At 38.0% G+C, this 20,912-nt stretch overlaps 1 protein-coding gene across 10 annotated transcripts in view; it reads right to left on the bottom strand.

The window, feature by feature from the left end:
- cdk5rap2 (CDK5 regulatory subunit associated protein 2) overlaps positions 1–20,912 on the bottom strand; it is a 36,856-nt gene that overhangs the window by 14,253 nt on the left and 1,691 nt on the right. For 4 of the 10 annotated variants that reach the window (XM_081613484.1, XM_081613488.1, XM_081613489.1 and 1 more), the window contains exons 1-20: positions 11,275–12,477; positions 11,034–11,153; positions 10,823–10,942; positions 10,645–10,737; positions 9,818–10,036; positions 9,560–9,730; positions 9,350–9,460; positions 9,128–9,265; positions 8,205–8,384; positions 7,872–8,066; positions 7,431–7,505; positions 6,293–6,484; positions 6,031–6,160; positions 5,796–5,935; positions 5,582–5,698; positions 4,879–5,022; positions 4,686–4,798; positions 3,954–4,093; positions 1,917–2,057; positions 1,729–1,838 (exon numbers count right to left, since the gene is read on the bottom strand). In XM_081613484.1, coding sequence (XP_081469610.1) covers positions 1,729–1,838; positions 1,917–2,057; positions 3,954–4,093; positions 4,686–4,798; positions 4,879–5,022; positions 5,582–5,698; positions 5,796–5,935; positions 6,031–6,160; positions 6,293–6,484; positions 7,431–7,505; positions 7,872–8,066; positions 8,205–8,384; positions 9,128–9,265; positions 9,350–9,460; positions 9,560–9,730; positions 9,818–10,036; positions 10,645–10,737; positions 10,823–10,942; positions 11,034–11,153; positions 11,275–12,324 — 3,699 coding nt within the window. In that variant the 5' untranslated portion in view covers positions 12,325–12,477. Of the gene's footprint in view, positions 1–1,728; positions 1,839–1,916; positions 2,058–3,953; positions 4,094–4,685; positions 4,799–4,878; positions 5,023–5,581; positions 5,699–5,795; positions 5,936–6,030; positions 6,161–6,292; positions 6,485–7,430; positions 7,506–7,871; positions 8,067–8,204; positions 8,385–9,127; positions 9,266–9,349; positions 9,461–9,559; positions 9,731–9,817; positions 10,037–10,644; positions 10,738–10,822; positions 10,943–11,033; positions 11,154–11,274; positions 12,478–13,636; positions 13,691–14,264; positions 14,404–14,815; positions 14,995–15,192; positions 15,317–15,417; positions 15,495–16,073; positions 16,185–16,801; positions 16,864–19,339; positions 19,396–19,549; positions 19,839–20,912 lie in introns of those variants that run through there. The other 6 variants (XM_081613490.1, XM_081613492.1, XM_081613491.1 and 3 more) reach the window with 5 other exon arrangements.

Raw genomic sequence — 20,912 nt, forward strand, 5'->3', positions numbered from 1 at the left:
ATCTCTCCACAATACATGCTATTGATATATGCATTATATCTAGCTAGTTCAGTAGGCTGTTTTACCAAAATCAACTATTTTAAATACTATACACCGTAAAGAAGGTGATATTTTTTGGTCTAATATCTCTAAAATTTGTCTAAAATAAGCCTAATAATAAAGTTCTAGCATAAGAAACAACCAAAACATATGAGATCAGTCACATGTGGATGTTTTAGCAGACCTGGATTTACGGTGTCTTTTGTGTATTTTAAGTTGTTCACAATCAGTGCTAATAATCCATATATCACTGTATTCCAAATGCCCTTCACATCCTAAAAAGTTGACTTGATTTAATAAAGATTCTTTGTTTTGCATCTTTATTAAATCCATTTCATATTCAAGTCATATAGCATGTGCTAATTAAGCAACCACAGAATAATATACAGCAGTGTTTCTCAACCTTTTTCGGGCCAGCGCCCCCCTAGCCCTAATCCAGGTCCCCCACCGCCCCCCACCAAAGAATTTGTAAGCTACTTTGCACTGACAATTATTTTATTATTAATGTTACTATCATTATTGTTGATGTTTTGAAACGGCGCACCGATTATGTTTTCCAGTACACTTCAGCGCGCCTTATGCCCCTTCACCTCACGCACATAACGGGGTAAATGTAGCGAGTTTTGTCGTATCGGCGTCTGGAGTAGGAGGGATGTGGGGGGAGCGTATGTTTCTACACTCCTTCGTGGGGGGACGCCGATTTATGTTTTCGCATCCACCTGAATAATGTGTAGTTGCGCCCCTGCCCATGGAACTTCAACAATATTATTTTACCTTTTAACTGGAAATAGTGTCTGTTTATTCTTGCCATACAGTCTCTGTATTAATTATTGCTAGAAAGATCTTGCCATACCAGTTTATTCCTCCGTATTTACTTTAGTTTCTTAGTTTATTCTTGCATTTTGTTCTTCATTCATTTCCATTTAGTTTCATTTGATTCGTATTATCCTCTCTCGGTTTATTGCTATGTCCACTTTAGTTTCTTTACTGTTGCTAGATTTATTTTATCGTTTATTGACGCTCAGTAATTTTCACTCATCACCTCCTGCGCCTCCTAATCGTCATGTGTTTCACATCATGTGTTGATTTTTCACTGTTCAGCGTCGGATTCTCTGTTTTTATGCCATAATTCACATCTAGTTCGTCGCTCCGTTTTATGTCCCGCTTCTCTTGTTTCAGAGTTTTGCGCAATGTGCGCGTCCGTTTTTTTGTTTGTTTGTTTTTTAACTCCCTAAAGGTGCAGGGCGGTCGGGAAACATATTGATGGTGAAAAGGCAGACTGACATAAACCTTTTAAAAACAACGGAAACAATTTCGGTGTTCTGATTATTGAAATTTAAAAGTGCTGTGGTACCGTTGTTCCATCAAACCCGTTTCATACCGGACCACTTACAGCACCATGTTAACGCTATAAAATGAACGCTCTCTATCGTGGTAAAATTATGACAAAATCTTATCAAATGTCTCTTTTACACTAACCCTATATACCCGACTGGTCTGAGAAAGTTACAAAAAAAATCTCAAAAGAAAACGTTTTCTGGCAATAAGCAAATGAAGTAACTGTTTTAGGTCAGTTAATCTAACTGACCTAAAACAAAAGAAATTTGGTCTGATTTAACTTCAGACAATGAGAAAAAAAAAGTATGTGATTGTTTAAAAATATCTTTAAATACTTGGTATGAGCCTCACCTTCTGCTGAAGCTCCTGAGGAGAAAGCTGAAGCGAGCCATCATCCAGCCCTTCTCCCACACAGATGCTCATGTAAGACGTCTGATCTCCAATGAAACTCAAAGTTTCACCTGAACACGAAAACCGGCGTTTAAATCTCACAAGTAGAACGGTGGAGAAATCATTACAGTGTGTGTTTTCAGTCTTACCACCATCGCTGGTTCCGCCAACTCCTCCTCCACGGTTCTGAATTGCTCCCAAGCGAGCCTGCAGTGACGCGTTCCAGCGCTGGGCGTCCTCAAGCTGATGCCTCATGCTCTCCAGTTCCTTAGGATCAATGAGGTCCATACCTGAGCAGATCCACACGCAAGTTTATTTACAACTCCACCACATTTCTATTTAGATTTTTAATGAAGGTAACATTTCAAAAACAGCCTGAAAGTGAAGCATATTTTGCATGTTTATATTTAGAATAAATTTTAGTAAGAAGTTAAAATGAAGCGTTTAAATTTCATAGCTATTAAAGTACTGAAACTCTGCATGTGGATTAGATCAGATGGGGATATTTTCTTGGAATAATTCACATTTTGGGAAAATGGAGGGGGGGATAAAAGGAGACTTACTTGATTTTTACAATAAATTAGTAGTAAATCCAAAAAAATGCTAACTCTATTAGTGATTATACTCCCATTCTCATTTCAGACGAAAAACTCTAATTATAAACAACACCCTATAAAAAGACAGCTTTTTAATTTTTAGCTGCATACAGATTATAATGATTATGTAACTAAAAGTTAAAGCAAAACGTCATCGGAGCCAATTAGCCCGAGTCGTCTGTGCTTCAGTCTGGTAGAGTGTAAGCCACGGCTGCTTTACTCATGGCTGACCTATTTCTACACCTGCTGTCCTCTGGATAGTGCTGTGGGAGGAGCATGCGCTTAATCTGCCCGCTGGCATGAGACACGCATGCATGCAGACACTTGAGCTATGATGCTTAGAAAACAACCTCAGCCCTCAGAGAGGACTTAATTCAGGCTTTGTACTGAAGTCGTGTTGTATTTGAGTGACTAATGGAAGCAGAGCTGAAACGATTCACTGGATTAATCGTGATGAATCGATTACTGAAATAATCATGAAATTAATATACTAATCAATTAATCGTTAACTAGAGTATGCAAACTAAAAAAAAAGCTAATTTCACAGAAAACAGGGTAGTATTTAAGCCAAAACTGTGAAAAAAAATATATGTATTTTGCATTTACGATGCCTTTTGCTATCCAATTATTGATCGGTTAATATAAAATTAATCAACATATCAGCTCTAAAGTGTCAAGGACAAAGTACTGAGCTTTTCACATGTTGATTTTTCATTCTTTGCTATAAGTTAATAAGTGTTCACTAAAGGAATGCCGTTACTGTATTTCAAGCAATAAAACTTATTTGAAAAAGGAATCAAATTTGTTGTTTATTTGCATCTTAGTATTTTTATAATACTGATTAAAAAAGGTTTTCATGAACAATCTGCTAAATGTGCCAATTTTTTTTTTTTTTTTTTTACCCGAATAATCGTCAGAAAAATCAATAGGGTAATATTCACAGCTTTACATGGAAGTGTGAACTCTGCATGCTATGAAACTTTCGGGATGAGGATTTATTCTTTTCTGTTCAATTTCTGATTTCACTAGAAAAATACAACAAACGTATCAATCTTTCACTGAAGCCGTTATATAATAATGTAACAACAGATGGTTAGAATGGGTAGATTAGTGAAGCAAAGCAGATGGAGAGGTGATGTGTACACAAACATTTCAAAGGAACAGTTCACCCCGACAGTGGAGCAGAGAAAACATAAAGCAACAGAGGCATTATTTTTTATTTTATTTGTAATTGGTTTCGGGAGAACACATATATTTAGTGACAGTGAAACAAGTTGCATTTCAGGTACAGACAAAGACATGCAGATGAAAAAATGATTGGGTACAAAGCAGCAGACAAACAGAGCAGACAGATGAGAGGAGGATGGATCAGATGTGCATGCAGCATTAACAAACAGGAGCCACAAGCTTTTCAGCCAGATGTGATGTTGCGAGTCATGAATTAAAACGCTGCACAAAATACGACAGCCGTGTTTGTATTTCCTAGTAGCTGAGTACACACTGACATTAAGCTGTTGTTTCCCCATCACACCTTGTATTTTCTGTGTTTAATTATCATGATCATCTAGAGCCCAGTGTGTTTGACTGCACCTTCTCTGAGTTTGGCTCTCTGTATCTCTCTCTCCAAGTCATCCCTGAGCTCCTCATTAGTTTTGATGCTGTCTTCTAGCTGCTGCCTGAGCAGCTGAACTGCTGTCAGTTCCAGCTGCAGAGCATGGAGACGCTGGCCACTGGAAAGCACAAAGAGGATCAACAGAGTTAACACCCACACAAACAACCTGAATCAGTCACAAACATCCCCAAATTGTTTACTTTGCAGTGATTTACCATGCACCGATTAACCAGTCTGTGAATGAAACTGGCAAATTTTTGGCAGGTCAAATATTGGAAAAAAAAAAGTTTTTTTTCCAGTTTATTAAATGCCTTAAAAACTATAAACTATTACATTTTCACTCTGTTGGTACATTGAAAAACCATCTCTTTAATGTACATTTTTCAAATTTAAATCAGGTGCAGATCAGGGATATGTTACTTTAAAACACTGGTATAATCTTTTAATCCCTTCATGTTTAGTTGGATTAAAAACAACCAGCTCTATAATAAACCTGCAGCACAATTTTTTTTCTTCATAGTCAATTTCTGTTAAATTAAACACAAGCAAAAATCAGATTGTATGGACTATAGAGTTTTAGACCAGAACAAGAAATCGGTGCATCAAGCCCCCCCCAAAAAATGTCATCAATATTTTGTGAACATATTAAGTCACTTTTTATTATTTTGCTTATTAAAACATATAAAGCAGCTCATTCCACCTCCTCTTACCTATCCGGCTCCTTCACAGTCCGAACTAAACTGGAGTACAGCTGCTGTTCAGCTCTCAGGGCTTTATTTAGAGTATCATGCTCCTGCTGCAAGGCCGAACGATGGGGCAAAGCCTGAGGGCAAAAACAGGAACCAGCTTACTAGTGAGTAAAATGTTGCTACACATTTGATGATGAGGCAATTAAAGCTTTACGTTCTGCTGGCTGTCTCCTCCTATCATGGTTATCTCTCTCTGAGGCAGTGCAGGAAGGGATCTATCCATGTTGGAGCCAATCAGATGGTCTTGAGTAGAATCAGTCTGGCTGTGACTTCCCTGGCCAAGGCGTTGATGGAGAACCTGCTCAAAAATCAAAAAGGAACCATGATGGATGACTAAAGAACACAAAGCTTGAAGTCTATCTAAAAAAAAAAAAAAAAACGTCCTTTAATCCCAGTTACTATTTGCTTTAATCACCAACAAATTCTAAGGGCTCCTACCAACTTCAAAATGAAATACTTTGTAGACTTGTTCTGGCTTGTTTGTAAAATGAAAATACAAAAGTTCCCAATAATTTATGTCAGACTTTAAATATGGAACCTGCAAACACTGAAAAAAATTTGGAGGATTGAACAAAATATTATAGGAGCAAAGGAAGGGCGGATAAAAGGACTCAAGGACAGAAGGATTGGCGGATTAATGGAAGAAAGGGAGGCAGTACAAAACAGGTCCAAGGAAGGACACAAGGAAAAGATAAAGGCGGATAAACTGATAAATGAACATATGGATGAATGTGCATCACATATATAAAATCCAGAAAAAAAACCGGCCTAACTAAAAAAAAATAAAATATTTATTTAGACTTTTTAAATCTAAATACAACTCTGTGTGAGATCCCCTACAGGCATTCAGTTCTTACATTAATAATCTCATCCTTGGTCTTCAGTGTAGCAGTGAGGGAATCAATGTTGGCAGCTTGACCTTCACTGCGACCCTGGAGCTCGGACAGCAGTGACTGGAGATCAGCCAAAGAAATCTGGAAGTGAAAATAAACGAGCAGAATAACCAATAAATAAGCTTCTGCTAACATTACCCCAACACTGGATGTGAAAATGTGCTTCCTGCTCACAGACCTTCAGTTCGTTTTCCCTCTTCAGAGCTATGTTCAGCGCTTCAGTTTTCTGAGCCAACTCTTTCTTCAGGACAACAACCGTTTTCTTGGAGACTGGAATGTTCTCCTGATTGTCCTCGGTGTTTCTCCTTGATAGCTCAGCTTCAAACGAGACAAAACAGAATCAAACGTAGGATCAATACAAAGACTAGGTTTAAACATCCAAAATGAAGATTTAAAGCAGACCCAAGTCTCACCTTCTCTCTCATCAAGTTTCTCTTGCATGATCTGAATTGTTTGCCTGAGCTCCAACACGTGATCTCCGTCGGCCTTCTGACTTATCTCTGCCAAGAACTTGTCCCTCTCCTGACCCCGCTGCAAAAGCTTCTGCAGAAAAACATTACAACGCATAAAGATAATATCTGACTTTTGTTTTAATGCAAGTATCCCAACAAATTATGTTGTTCATGTTTTGTGGACATTTCAAGTCAAAAGCTTTACAGCAGTAAGGGATCTTACGTTAATGAGGCCGTCTTTCTCCAAAAGCAGGGTTCTTAGTTCTGCCGTCTCTAAATAACTCTCTTGGGTTGTTGACAAGCTTTTCCTCTCAGCTTTGGCAAGCTCCTGTTGCTTATCAGCCAACTGCTTCCTCAGTTCCTGAATCTCCTGAGCACGCTCAGAAAGCATGCGGTTAAAGTGCTCTGCAGACTCCTTAGGAGAGAAAACGGCAAATAAACGCAATCCGTAGGTTAGACTTGTTTTTTGTCCCAACCACTCCATAAACAAGTCTTCTTTTAATATTCTTCACTACCTTCCCAATGCTAAAGTATCTCTAGCTGATCTTTTGTAAGAAAAACAAAAAGGTTGACTAGACAAAACATCGGAAGGTTGGAAGGACAGACAGATGAGAGAATGAATGGATGTATATTAAACAAAGAACTGATAGCCAGATAGAAGACTTTTTAGACAATGGGATCCAACTAATGTCTGGAAATCCAAACATTTTCGGACTCTAATTTACTTCTTTCAAAACATAAATACCTGGAAAATAATTTCTCCGAGGTCAACATCTCACATTCAGTAGCATCTCTCCTTTGTGGCTAAACACACACAATCATTAAGAGCCACAGTGCAGCACAAGGAGACCAAATTGAGTTCTTCATACTTTATACTAACAAAAGCAAAGGTTTTGGCTGCCAAACTCTGGTAGAGTTGACACAATTACCCTCCAACATCTACAGGGTAGGAAGTAGATCATGTTCAGTAAAACACTATTCCTATATGCAAATTATTACTTGGAACAAAAAATGGAAGTGACAGGTAACAGGTTAAGAAGTTTGATAATTTAATTTAATGCACATAGAAATAAATTTTAGTCAGATGTGCAAAATTAATCAAGATAAATAAAAATGGAATGACATATCTGCTGCTTTTTGAAACACAAATAATATCTGAAAATACAAAATGAAATTGTCTATATCTGAACTACATATGGCATTCTGCTGGTGCTACCTACAATTCAGCCAAAAAATATTTTGGAGAGTGAATGAGAGCAATTCTGTAATATCTGAAAAAAGCCAGTCCTTATAACTTGCCTAATTTCTCCCTGCAACAAATATCTTTTCCTCAGCAAGTCAGAATCTCTCCTTCAGCCTACCTGAGAAAACCCTGCATCATCAACTTCACTGCTGCTGGCCTCTGGTATATTATCTCCTTCCTGATTTTGGTATTTCTATTGTGACAATAAAGACTTCTTTTAAAAATGTGGAAAGCAACAGGGAGTACAACTTCTCTACAGAAATGAAAGAGTGTTAGGCTTATTCCTGCTATTAACTAACTAGCAATGGATGTAAAATAGACATTATCTTGTTAACTAGCTTAATAAGATATACTGGAATTGATTATCTAGACATCATTTAGCTAATATGATCTGCATGAAGCAGCATTACTCAACTTATACATTTGTTTGGAAGAAAAAAAAAATTTTTTTTTGTCTTTTGGCTCTGGTTAGTTGCTGAACATAGCACACAAAAACAGTGGGAGGGGACATGCCCCATGCCTACCCCCCCGCCCCCACCAGTTACGCCCATGCACTGACCTTAAGAAGCTGGTCTTTGCTGTTAATTGTAGCCAACAGTCCCTCCACAGCGCTCTCATTGTCATCTATTAGTCTTTCTCTGGCTTTCACAGCCTCAGCCAGCATTGCTTCTGTGACCTTTAACCTCTGGCCCATCTGCTCAGCCAGGTCCTGAGCATGACTCTGTGATTGGTTCAGAACGTTCTTCGCCATTTCCTACACAAAGCGACAGATTTAGAGACAATTCATTGCAACTTCCAGACCAGGCTGAAACTAGACAGCTGTGACGACTGAAAGTTAAAATCTCCACAGCTGAATGTGGATCAAAGACGAAAAGTAATTTGGTAAACTAACTTCCATATCTTTAGTCTTGCCCTCTAAAGAGAGCTGTAGCTGGTGGATGATGCCGTCTTTCTCCCTCAGTGATCTGTTCAGATTATCCTCTCCAACTTGCTTGGCTCTCTGCAGGTTCTTCAGAGTGTTGGCAAGATGTTGCAGCTCCACATCTTTCTCCTTGATAAGACTGTCAAAGTTCTACAAGAAAAAATGAAATTGCTATACATCGAGCACATTCAGTTTAAGACTTTTACACAGTCAAAAAAAAAAAAAAAGGGTGTCACTTTGACCGGCGGAGGCTCTGCGTTAGTAAGGAGGAAGTGAGGCGACAATATGTCTTTGAGGTGTTTTTATTCAGGAGCTCCAAGTTACACCAACACCCTCTTCTCTTCAGGCGAACAAAGCAGCTTACATTTATACCTGAGGCAAGTTCCACTTACACCAGGTGAAGGGGTGATCAAAAAAGGACAAACAACAAACACTATTTACACAAACCTAACAACCATAAATGATCCAAATATTTACATGCATGCAAATTATTAAAACTAAACTATTCTAAGGTCAATCAAAAAGTAAAGGTAACAAAATAAATCCTCAGAGTATTACCCCTCTTAATGGAAGCTGGTATGTTCCAGGAGCATTTGTCTCCTCTCTGCTCCACCTTGCTGAGACACACCCAAAAAGGCAAGTACTCAATTAACTCAAATTGACTAATCTAAATCAAAACAAACTGACATCCCCCACCCCCACATTCTCTGAACAGGAAAGATGGCCAGTCTCCCTACCCAAAAAGAATGTTCACCAAATGTCAAAGTAACTGAAATAAAGAACTGATACAAAATACATTTGAACTGAAAATAAATAACATAATATCAATAATCAACATGGGATGGAACCCCTGGTCTCCATCACAAAGGGGAAAAAAGTTAAAAGCTACTTACATTGATGGTTTCCTCATTATGAGTGAGCAGGTTATTGAGCCGGTCCAAGTCCCGTTCCTTTTCTCTGAGCTGAAGCTGCAGCTGGTGGATCTCATTGTCCTTCTCCTCAATGGCAGAAAATTTGTCATCCAGAGCTTGCTGTGGGAGAGCAAACAAAAAAAAGTGTCAAAAATCTAATTATTGTCCATCTGGTGAGCAGATAACAATTAAAGGCATCCCAACCTCCAGGGCGCTCTCATTTTCTTTTAGCCTTTGCCGCAGCTTGGTGAGCATGCCGTCATTACTGCCGGGGCTTTTGCTTTGCTCCAAGTCTCTGACCATGTTTATGTATTCCTGATAAACAAATGTTGAACATGTTTCAGTGTTCCAAAGGAGATCTTTTTTAAAAATTAAAATCAAAGAGATCTTTTGGTTAAACATAGATTGTGTCACCTGTAGCTGCTGCTCTTTATCAGCCAGTGTGGTTGTGAGCCTCTGGATGGTGACTTCATGGCTGTGCAGCTTTCTTTTGGTTTGTTCCAGCATCTCCTGGTACTGCTGTTCCAGAGCACTTTCCCGTTCTTTCATCTCACCGTTCACTTTTTTCAGCTGATTGGCGAGATCCTGGGAGAAGAAAATAATCACATAAAATTTTTTTTTTGGGGGGGGAGGAAAAATGTAAAGACAGTAAATGCCTTTAAGCTACTTTACATTTAGGGCTTTGTCTCCTTTCTTTTTCTGTTGCTGCATGTCTTCTAGTTCCATCTCAAGTTGGTCCTTTGACTGCTGCATGTCAGCAAGTTCTTGTTCTTTCCTGTCCAAGGCACGCTGTAGTTTTTGGGCTTCGAGCACCTTGGTGTGATGCTCCCCTTGGAGTTGGGCCAACTCAGTTTGTTTTTCCATTAACAGGCTTTGATGCTCCTCTACTCCCTGAATGCAATTTTTAATAAGTAAAATTTAAGATTTTTTTTTTTAAAACCAATACAGAGATGCACTAAAAAAAATAAACTGCTGATGTGAATCGGCTGATTTTGGAAGCTGTATGCTTCGATTATTCATCCTGTTATAAAGCGTGAGAGAGAGAGCAACAGAAAACAGGAAGGCTGAATGTTTTATGCTTTAAAGCCTTCAACCTATTTCTGCTATGGAACAGGATGAGGTGTAAAAGCTACAGTAACCACTAAATTAAGACACTAAAACAGTTAAAAATGTCCACTATTATTCATTAAAAAATAATAGTAAAGCCTTTTTTTATAGCAACTGCTTTCTGATATATGTGCCATGACTCTGCCTATGCTCATAATATAAATAATGAATGGCCACTTAAGTTTTTAAAGTTATTCTAAAAGAGCAATCAGAATCAAACTAAATCTATATAAGCTGATCAAACCTGTACTAAACTGTTTTTCAAAAACACTTCAATCTGACCAAAGTATCTTGTGAATAAACAAATCGAGAGGGAAGAGTGAAATCTCCATGTAGAGTAAAGTGAAGGATCGATGCCTTAGTTTCTGTAACATACAGTAGGAACAACATGCCTGGTATTTCTGCAGCTGGGCTTTATGTGCAGCCTCTCTGGCCTTGGCCAAAGCATCGTCTCTGTCCTCAATCTCCTGACAAAGTTCCTCAATCTGAAAAATACACAAATTCATTTTAAGAGCATGGTATGACTTAAGAGTGATAGATGACGGTGTTGGTTCTTAAATATATCTTAACCTCTTTTTCCTTTTCTCTGAGGACCTGGGTAAGCCCTTGGATGGTTTTATCTCTCTTCAGAGTGTTTTTCTTCTCTGTGTCAAGCTCAGTCTCCTTCTCCTCCAACGTCACAGAAAGGGTCTATCCACAACAGACAGCAAATTATGTTACTTGAGATATTTCACATTCAGTTATTTAGGGAACATGTGGCAGAATGTAATGTCTCTTGTACCTTGTTGTGATTCTGTGATTCCGCCAGTGTTTTTGTCATGTTTTCATTGGCGCTTTTCACCCGGTTGAGCTCTTCAGTCAGCATTTTATTGACGGACTCCAATCGATTTATATTGCTCTTCTAAATAATATCAAATGACGCACACAAAAACAGAGAACAAAAATCAAATGAAAGAAGTTATTGCAAAGCATTCGTCACTTCACTTCAAAAGGCACAGATCAACCAAGACACCATTACTGACATGATCTACCTTTACTTTGACAGGGGCATACTGATCATTAAACTCCTCAGTGAGATCTTGCAGAAATGTCCATTCTCTGTTTCTTAGTTTGGCTCGAGTAACGGCAGCACCGGTGTTTAACCTCATTAGCACGGGAATACGACTGCCTGAGGGGGCAGACACTTGGTGCTTGGAGATGCAGCGCAGGAGCTGGATTAGGTCAGAGATTACAGACGGCTGACTTGAGGACCTGTGGAGCATTGCTTTTGGCTGAACTTTTCTTCTTGTGTCACTGTTGGTACCATGCCCAGAAAGAAACAACTTTGAGTCCCAAAGTTTTCGCTTGTGCGAACGATCTGCAGGCTGGTCAGAGCAGAAGTCTCTGTTGAGAGACTGTAGAGAAGTGGAGTGACTTTTGAATCCTTGCCTAGACAGCGTTCCCTTGCGCTGCACCAGATCAAGGTACATGCTCTGTGAGCGGTGACGTGTGCCACTCAGTCCGATATTCTTCATGCATCCATCTAGCCCAGCGCCTGATCCCAGTCTGCTGCTCCGAAGCCCCAAGCGGCCAGGTAGCACTCCTTTACCGACGATTCTATCCAGACTCACACACCTTCTCATGCGAATCTCCCCGTCAACGCTCCCATGTTCCCTGAAAAGCAGTCCTTCGTGGAGCGGCTGACACACGGCGTCCACATCGGGACTGCCAACCTCAGAGGACCTGAGGGGAGTCCTGGAGCGGGCGCTTCCCCTAGAACTACTCCCAGGATTGTTTCTGTTGTAGATATGGACAATGCACTGGATCAGGTGTTCCTTCTCCGTCAGGAATTTCTGAATCTTATTGTTGTGCTCATCTTGCAACTGGTTGATATTAATATCACACTGAATAACCTTCTCCAGCTGGAACACACATTTTCCACAGAGGAACTCTCCACGACCATCTCGGATCACCTCCCGACCCAACACGTGGGACAGGATGACCTGCAGCTTCCTCTTCCCCGATGAACTAAATATCCAGCGGCACTGGCTACCCACCAGACGGACACCACATATACGACACGGGTCCTTCATGGAGCTTTGGATTTTCGACAATCGCCCGCTTCAGTTAAGTCCAGAAGACCTACGTCTGTCACATCAAGTGTCCCGTGACTTAATGGCTATCATCCTAACAGCTACAGTCCAGCCATGTTGCATTTTCTCTCTCTCCATCAGCGAGCAAGCATAGCGGCGAATGACCGAGTGCAAAGCACAATAAGCCCTAAGCCTTAATAATCCCTGCCTCCGCCTCTCTTTCACTCTCCCCCACGTATTCAGTCAGATCAAATCCTCTGAGGCTGCTGTAGTCATCTGTGGTGTAGCCAGGACATTTCTGTGCACGTCAAGGAGTGTTCAGTCAATAAAACCATTCTTTGTAGGGATGGGCATTTATTGTTTATATTTTGTTGTGATAAATTTCTTATAAGATTTTGATTTATTGTTGCCACAATAAATTCCAATTAATGATTATTAAAAATCCCATAAACTATCCTTATTGTCAGAATTGTAAATTTTTTCCACTGTTTGTTCAATGAGAGTATCAATAAATATCAATTAATTTAAAAATATGATTAAATGCAGTTACTGTGTGCACTTTAGTGATGTAAATTACACTTCTTTATGTGACTTGTGTCTGAAAAAAAGCATTTTACAAATGGACATGTTTTTCAAGAGTAGCATTTGTATTTGTGGGGCTATGATTGCTGTGCTGTGCAAAGAGTTAACTAAAAAATAAGGAATAAATAATTCTTATAACTTTTATAATTATCACAAAGGAATCACAAAATATTGTGATAAAGCTTTAAGTCCATATCAATCCAAATCCTAACAGAAACCAAGACATTAAAAATATTTATATGAAGTAAATCTGTACATGCATCAGGCTGTAATTTAATGTTTTAAGGCTCCATATGTTTCAGTATCAGACAAAAAAAAAAAAAAAAGACAAAAAAAAAGAAAAACAAAGTTAAGCGTCAGCCAGTGCTGAAACCCCAAATTTACTATAAAGACTGATGTCCCTCATTATTAAAGCTGAGGGCAAGACATAAATCCAGCAACTAAATGTTTCCAGAGAGCTACAACAACAGCAAATCTTTGTTCCTTAGAACTCTGCCTGTGGGCACTTACAATTTATATATTTGAATGATCTTGCATGCTTTTTCACAGTTAAGATTTTTGTTGTGTTTTGGGTATCTTGCCAAAAACACATTAAAGGTCTGATATGACAAAAAAGGTGAGATGTTTGAGAAAAATCACAGCAAGTGGTCTGATAGGAACCACTGTCACTATGCCAAAGAAGTTAAACATTTTCTTAAAGAGTTTCTAGAAATATCTAAAAATCACCAACCTGTTGGTCTGGCTGCGCTTTGTCTTTCTCTCTTTGAAGCTCGTCCCTCAGTTCCTGGAAAAGAGACACACGAGTCCTTTATAAACCCAAGAGTCCTTTTAATAAGCACTCTCATTACAGCCATTGGAAAAAAAACTAAATATATCCTTGTTGCTTCTCAGGATTGTAAAAGGTAAAGCATCAGCCAGGTGCAACTGATCAAAAGCATGTGAATAAGTGATAATCAACAAATGTGTCCACCCGCCTGCCCAGCTGGAAAAACAGCAGTGACCTTAGAAAATCAACTGTTGCTGCCCATCAATATGTGAAAGGTTAGAAGACCATTTCCACATAATTTGAAGTCAACAATTCTACTGTAAGAAAGATTATTTACAAGTAGAATGTTTATACAATAAACGCATAGGGAAAGTGGAGGGTCCAGCAAATTTCCCAGTGATCATAACAGCACAATCGGGACATGACTAAATATTTTTTTCTGAAAAAAGGTACGGAAGAAAAACTTTTTCTTCTACTGCTACATTTTCTCCATGTCTGTATCATAAAAAACTTTGAGTTGTTTAATTTCAGATGACATGACAGAAAAAGAGTAAGAATACAATTAATCTGTATGAGACATTTTAATTCCCACCTTAAGCTCCTGGTCTTTTTCTACAATAAGCTCAGAGAACTGTTTGGTTGATTGCGGCTCTGTCTGTGAGTCTCCGCTGTTCTGCTGTTGGATCAAAGCCTCCTGGTTCTTTACGGTGATCTTGAGCTGCTTGATTTCACTGAAATGAGTAAAAAACACAGTTTATTAATTGTTCTGAACATGTTCAACTTTCATTTACTTCTCAGTTCAAATGGGATGTTTTTCTGTATCTCTTATTGATAGCGTTACACCTTCAAATAAATATGCTGTTCTTAAATGACAATGTACTTTCTGCTTAGAACATTGATACAGTTACATTGATCAATTCAAGCTAAAGACATTTGAAACTTTTTGATCAGTATAAGGGCTCCTGGCTCTGATTGGATGTTTCACGCCAAGTGGTGTATTTCTTCAGAAATACACCACAGATTATCTGTCTCATATTATACTGTCATTATAATATGATTATAATTGTTGATATAAAGATTATGTAAAAAATATATATTTTTATAAAAGTTACATACTCCAGTTGTAATCTTATTGTTTCTTACTTATCACTCTCCCGTAGAGCTTGCTGTAAATCCTGTACTGTTCTTGGGAGAGAAAACGGGGCATGGATGTCTGTTGAAGCAACAGCCTGAAGTTGCTTCTCCATGTTTATATTCTTAAGCTTCTCCTCTTCAGCAATGGCCGCCATCCTCTCAACCTCTTCTTCTGCTGCCTGTAAATTCTGCAAATATGGAAAAAGATGCTATTTTTTATGCTACTGTTCATTTCCAGAATGAACAGTAGCATTAGGTTTACTAGCAAAACTAATGTTGATCTAGTAAAAATGATTTTTTTTTAAATAAGAGAACTGAACATATTGCTTATATTGTTTATGACAAGTATTACATGATCTTTATCTTTTAAATTATTTTGGACTCACCTGTTCTAGTTCTGTTATCCTTTTGTTGAATACATCTCTTAATGCACCCATCTCCCTCTGAGCTTGCTCTCTGACTCGCTGGGGTTCTCCCGATTCTCGACCCGCTAGACTTTCCAACGCTTTACTGGAATGAACATTCACAGGTTACCTCAGGTCAATTAGCACATCCGTATTTAATAGTAAAAAATTTACGGCCAGTCGACATGAGTTTTCTGAAATACGTACGATGCAGACACAAGCAGCTCCTGTTTCTCAGCTAGCTCTCTCTTCATCGACTCCAACTCCACCTTAAGCTCTATGTTCTACAAAGAGTAATAACTTTATAAAGAGCAAGTTCAAACAAACAAAAAAATAATAATTCAAAGTTGAACTGGCCACTTTTCTTTTGATTAGCTTTGATCAATGGGTCAAACACTGAAAATTCTGATTATTCTCCTGTTCAATAAATGCCTCATAACTAAGACCTCCCACTATTTTCAGTCAATGAATGCATCAACAAGATACAGTTTAGGGATTAATGCTTTAATGTAGACACTGAATTAAAAACTAACATCACTATGAAGGAAAGTGCAGCACATTCTTTGTTTAATAATCCTTAAAAAAATAAATAAGAACAATAAGTTAAAGTTTAAAATTGGCAGGTCAGATCGCACTAAAAACCTGGAAGCTGTAAGGGCCAGGAAAAGCCTGATTGGTGCAACTAACGAGGCCAAGGACAGAAAGGCTTTAAGATCCCATTAGATAACCTTAGGACTTTTAATCTAGATGATCTTTTGATCTGTTCCTCCAAACTCTTTCAACTTTAGTCAGAGGCATGAAACACAACCCTGAAAGAATTGCGTAAATACCATGGCACGATGCATTTGATACAAAATAAATACCGTTTTGAAAATGTCTTCAGTGGAGTCATCACATTTCTGCTGCATACGCTCCTCCATGAAGTAAATGCGAAGCTTCAGATTAAAGTTCTCTTTCTTCAGAGCTGTGATTTGCTGTTAAACATAAAGGTATCTGATCAAATCCTGTTATACATAAAATGCATTTAAGACATCTAAGAAGCAACGAGTCAAATCTTTGAAACAATATTTGTGGAAAAAAAGTATTTACACAAATGCATAAAAGGGGGCATGTGTGGTTATTTTCAAAAGGAAGGGAGGCTTCTGCATGTTTAGCAGACTGTGCATCATTGTGCTGGAGGGTCAGAGCAGCGTACATCTGGCAAGTGGGGGTTGGGTGCACTGCTGAAGGGAGGAGGTAGAAGTCTGGACCCCTCTAAAAGCCTCGAATCGTGCAGCCAGTCTTAAGCGTGAGCCCAGAACCTGAACATGCATTCCATTCAAATGCTGAAATGCAGAGTTTAGCCCACCTCAACCCTCATCCTCCTACACACACACTTCATCCTCCAAATGTCCATAAATGGAAAGTATTGGTTTGAAGAGAATAGTGGATCAAGTTCATAACTTGTTTTTCTAAAGCAGTAGGTTAAGGCGTTATCTTTAAACTATCAACAGGCTTCTCATATACCATAATTACTTCACTACAGAGCAATGAATCATAAACAATTGTCTGTATGCAAGAAAGAAAGTGTAAAGTTTATACATTTACTCACATTCTCATAGTCCTTCATGGTGAGAGCTTTGATGGGGGACATCTTTTCAGGAAACAATGGAGCTGAAGAACAGCAAACAGTTTCACCACATTAAGGAAAAACTTCAAAACATTAGTCATAACACAGTAGAAATCACCGAGGTTAAAATGAAAAGCTACAACATTCACCCTCCTTTATTTCAGAAAGAAGGAAAGCAAAAGAGAAAGAAGTTTCTGGGCTTTTTTTTAAGTACAGAGACACAGAAGGAGAAACATTTCTAAGGGCTACCCTGTTTGAGCCAACTGAAGCAGTGAGCAGCTGATCATGTATCCGTACAACAACAAAACATTTCCCAACTAACTCTTGACTCACGATTCGCTCCTGCTCAACAGGAACAGGCAGTGAATGTGTATCACACAGGCTCTTACTTGCATTTTTTCCAAGATATATACAAACATTAAATGCTTTTGAAATAACAAAAAATATATTTTAGAATTAAATTAAATCTCTTCAGGTTTAGTAGGAGTAGGATATTTTACCAAGTAAGCATTATGTTGGTTTTCACACTGAAATGAACCCAACAGACATGGTTAACATTCACATAATTAAAGTAAATTTGTCAGATGGTTATTAATATGTTCCTTAGATTCCGATTTTTTAAATATTTATTTTTATTTAATACTTCTCCAGATTTATTCTAGAGTTTTCCCTACATTTTCAACTTTTGAGTGCAAGACATTAGCCTTGAATTTCACAAATAATGAAACAAGCCTAAGCTAAAGTAGACTTCCATTTTGTTAATGTAGTAAAGGGGATATTTCACCATTGTTGTTTTTCTGGGTTCTGCCTTTACTTAGATCAGTTCTACTTGAAAGTCTATAACATGGTCTACTTCTGGATTAAATTATTCAACAATTAACATGCATGAGAGGGTATTTTTGCTTTGGGTCATCTGTCTAATTAACTTAAAAACAAAAACAGCATGATCAATGCATTAGGACATATATCCAAGTTCTACTTGGCAAATCAATGGCAAATAATGTCCTTTAAATATTTTTAGACTTATCTAACACTTTTGACAAGTGTTTGAACGCAAACATGTTTTATAATCATTTTCTTCATAGATCTTCACACTTCAAAAAGGGATAAAATAAAATTCTGTGCTTTTCAAGGCTGCCCTACGAGATCAATTTTTTCTGTTTTAGGCGTCTTCACTAATGTGAAATACCACAAACCTTTAGTCATTCTTGACATGCAACATTTTGCAGACTTTCATTTCCAGATGATTTTTATGGCAGGTCAAAGCTTTGATGTCATCTCTAACTCGAGATCCTCTTGGCACCACTCAGAACCACTTTTGCCAAGTGTTAAAGCTAATTGCTGCCTACAACGCTGGGGCTATTACAGGACATCAAAGAAACTGCAGCTTGCAACATTCAACTTTCTGCAGAATACTGAGAAGATGCAATTAAAGGAGGGGTAACTTACTAAAATGTAACAAAAAGAACAACTAAGTTAATAAAGGAAGCATTAGCAATATAAATACAATTGTCCTTCATTTGTGCTTTAGAACCTAAGACCTACAAAATTACTGATGCTGACTACTGAGACAACAACAAACAGTCCATCTTAGTTTAGCACTTGATTTTACAGGCAGTGTCAAAATGGAGAAGTGCAAAAATAATATTTTTGGTGCACAATACTTCAACCGCAGCCACCCAAAACAGATTTACATGAGACAATCACAAGGAACAAGTGGAGAAGCCAAAAAAGCTTTTAAGCTTAATTACTGAACGGATGTTTAAGTACCGTAATGAAAATGTATGATAAAACAACAGCTTATCATGCTCATGTTTTTATTGATTTTAGCAACAAAAGAAATAACAGCAGAAATCAGTTACCATCACCACATCCATTTCTAATAAACTGAATCAAATCTGCATCAAGAGAATAAAAGAACAGCTAAAATCCAAAAAGGGAAGCAAAAAATTCAATTACAATCTGTGAAAGTATATCTATTGAGTACAAACTACAGAAGGGTTTGCTTAAAATAACAGAAGCTACAATTACAGTTTATTTAAGATGATCCCTCATAATCACTTAGGCTAACAAATACAAACAGAAATTTCTAATTGGAGGTTTAGTAGAGAGAATCAAAATGGTGAGTTGACTCAAGTGTGCCAAAATCTTCATATGTATGAAATCCAACCCCCTATTTCTGTTTCTTCTAAACAAAAAAAAACACATCGATCAAAAAACTAAATTAATATAAAATGCCAGATTTTTCTGTCTAATTCCATAAAGTGAAAATAACTTGACAAAAACACCTCCTATGGTTTTTAATTCATTTAGTCTGCTAACTACTGGCATACAGCAAACAAAGAGGTGAGTATATAATTTGAAAGGTGTTTGCTGATCAACATTAACTTTTTAGCACCTCGTTAAGGCTTTGGGAGATAAAATTGTGGGAGGACATGCCAATTTTGCAGCAGAATTAATTAATACACATGAGAATCGCACACCTGGGCAAGAAAAGAAACAAAGGAAGCTTTACCGTACCTGTCATGTTGTCTGAAGAAAACTCTCCTGCATTTATGGAGTCTGGGAGCTGGCAGCTGGAAACAAACATTCATTTGTTAATCGTGCAGCGTTCTGTTGTGAAGCAAGTATAATTCAGCAGTTTTACTCTCATCTCTCCCTGAAATTCTGTTGAAATAAGAGAGAAAGATGTGTCAAAAAATATCAAATGAAGCTCTGCTCTCGACATACATCATGTGAGAAACAGGGACGCATGTTGTTTATGTATTGCTCATACTGGCTAGTTCCACTGAGCCCTAAGGACGCTCCATAAATAGCTTCAGAATGAATCCGCTTCATCGAGTCCTTTCTCTGTATGTGTGCTGTTATGTTTTTCCTTATCTATGGTCCAAGAACTGGACTGCTAGGACTAAAATGTTTAACCCAAACTGTTTACTTGGATTTTTTTGAAGTACCCAAACTCTGTTTAGGTGTATGCATACAGTGTGTTGGTTAAGGTGCAAGAAAAGGTATGTATTTAATGAGAGGTCCCTTCAAAGACTTGAAAACAAGAATTGTGTGTAAGTGACATCATGTGCCAGAGGCAGCCAAGCTCTTGTGTTCACACAGGGAGGAGGAGACAAAAAAATAGAGGTTGGAAGGAGCTTTCATTTGCTAGACAAGCGGAGTACTGTGGCCCGGAATCAGCAAAGCATCACACTGTGAAGGGACAGTGGCGTTTCTAACTCAGAACAAAGCACAAAGCAACACACATCTGGACAGCAACAAACAAGAACACAAATGGGTATGCCTGTACCCGTCACTTCCACATGTATCATAGCGGATTTGTAAAAAATTATTTCCTAAAGCAGGAGAATGAGCTTTATATAAAAACAAAAGACCTAAGTGGTTCCAATTGTATGTTCCACACCCTGTGCTTTTACCTTCATATCTAATAATACAAAGCCCTGAAAAACCTCCTTCCACTGCTTTACATTACACATACTTCAGCTTCTAAATGAACGACGCACCAGCAAGACAAATAATTATTTATTTAAAACTTACGGCAAGATGTAATCAAAGAAAGACTCTATTTTGGAAAAATCATAATTACAGAGTCTGATATTTACAGTGCCTCGCTAAAGTATTCTTGACCTTTTCCACATTGTGCCACCTAACAGCCACAAAGGTCAATTCATTTTATTGGGAATTTTTGAAATAGAACAACACTAAGTATTGCATAATTGCAAAGTCGAAGGAAAATGAAACATCATTTTCTAAATGTTTTACAAATAAAAAACTGAAAAGTGCTACATGGATACGCATTTCATTCCCTTTTGCTCTGAAATCCATTTAGGGAGCCAGCACATTAAAAGTGGCTTTGTTTAACAGAAAACTAACACTGCACTCAACCTTGAATGCGGTATCAGCATCGTACACTGGGACAACCAGGAACAGGGAAACTGGTCAGCACGGTTTCATACTGACTCATTGGGGCAGAATACACGTGCACATCACACTTTTCAGATTTTTATCTGTGTAAAATTATAAATTGAGTCTTTATCTGGTTAAGCAAAAGCAGACTAAAATAAAAATAACAGATGCAATGTGAAAA

This window comes from Poecilia reticulata, chromosome 12 (assembly GCF_904066995.2).
Source record: "Poecilia reticulata chromosome 12, P_reticulata-male-v2, whole genome shotgun sequence".
Lineage (NCBI taxonomy): Eukaryota > Metazoa > Chordata > Actinopteri > Cyprinodontiformes > Poeciliidae > Poecilia > Poecilia reticulata.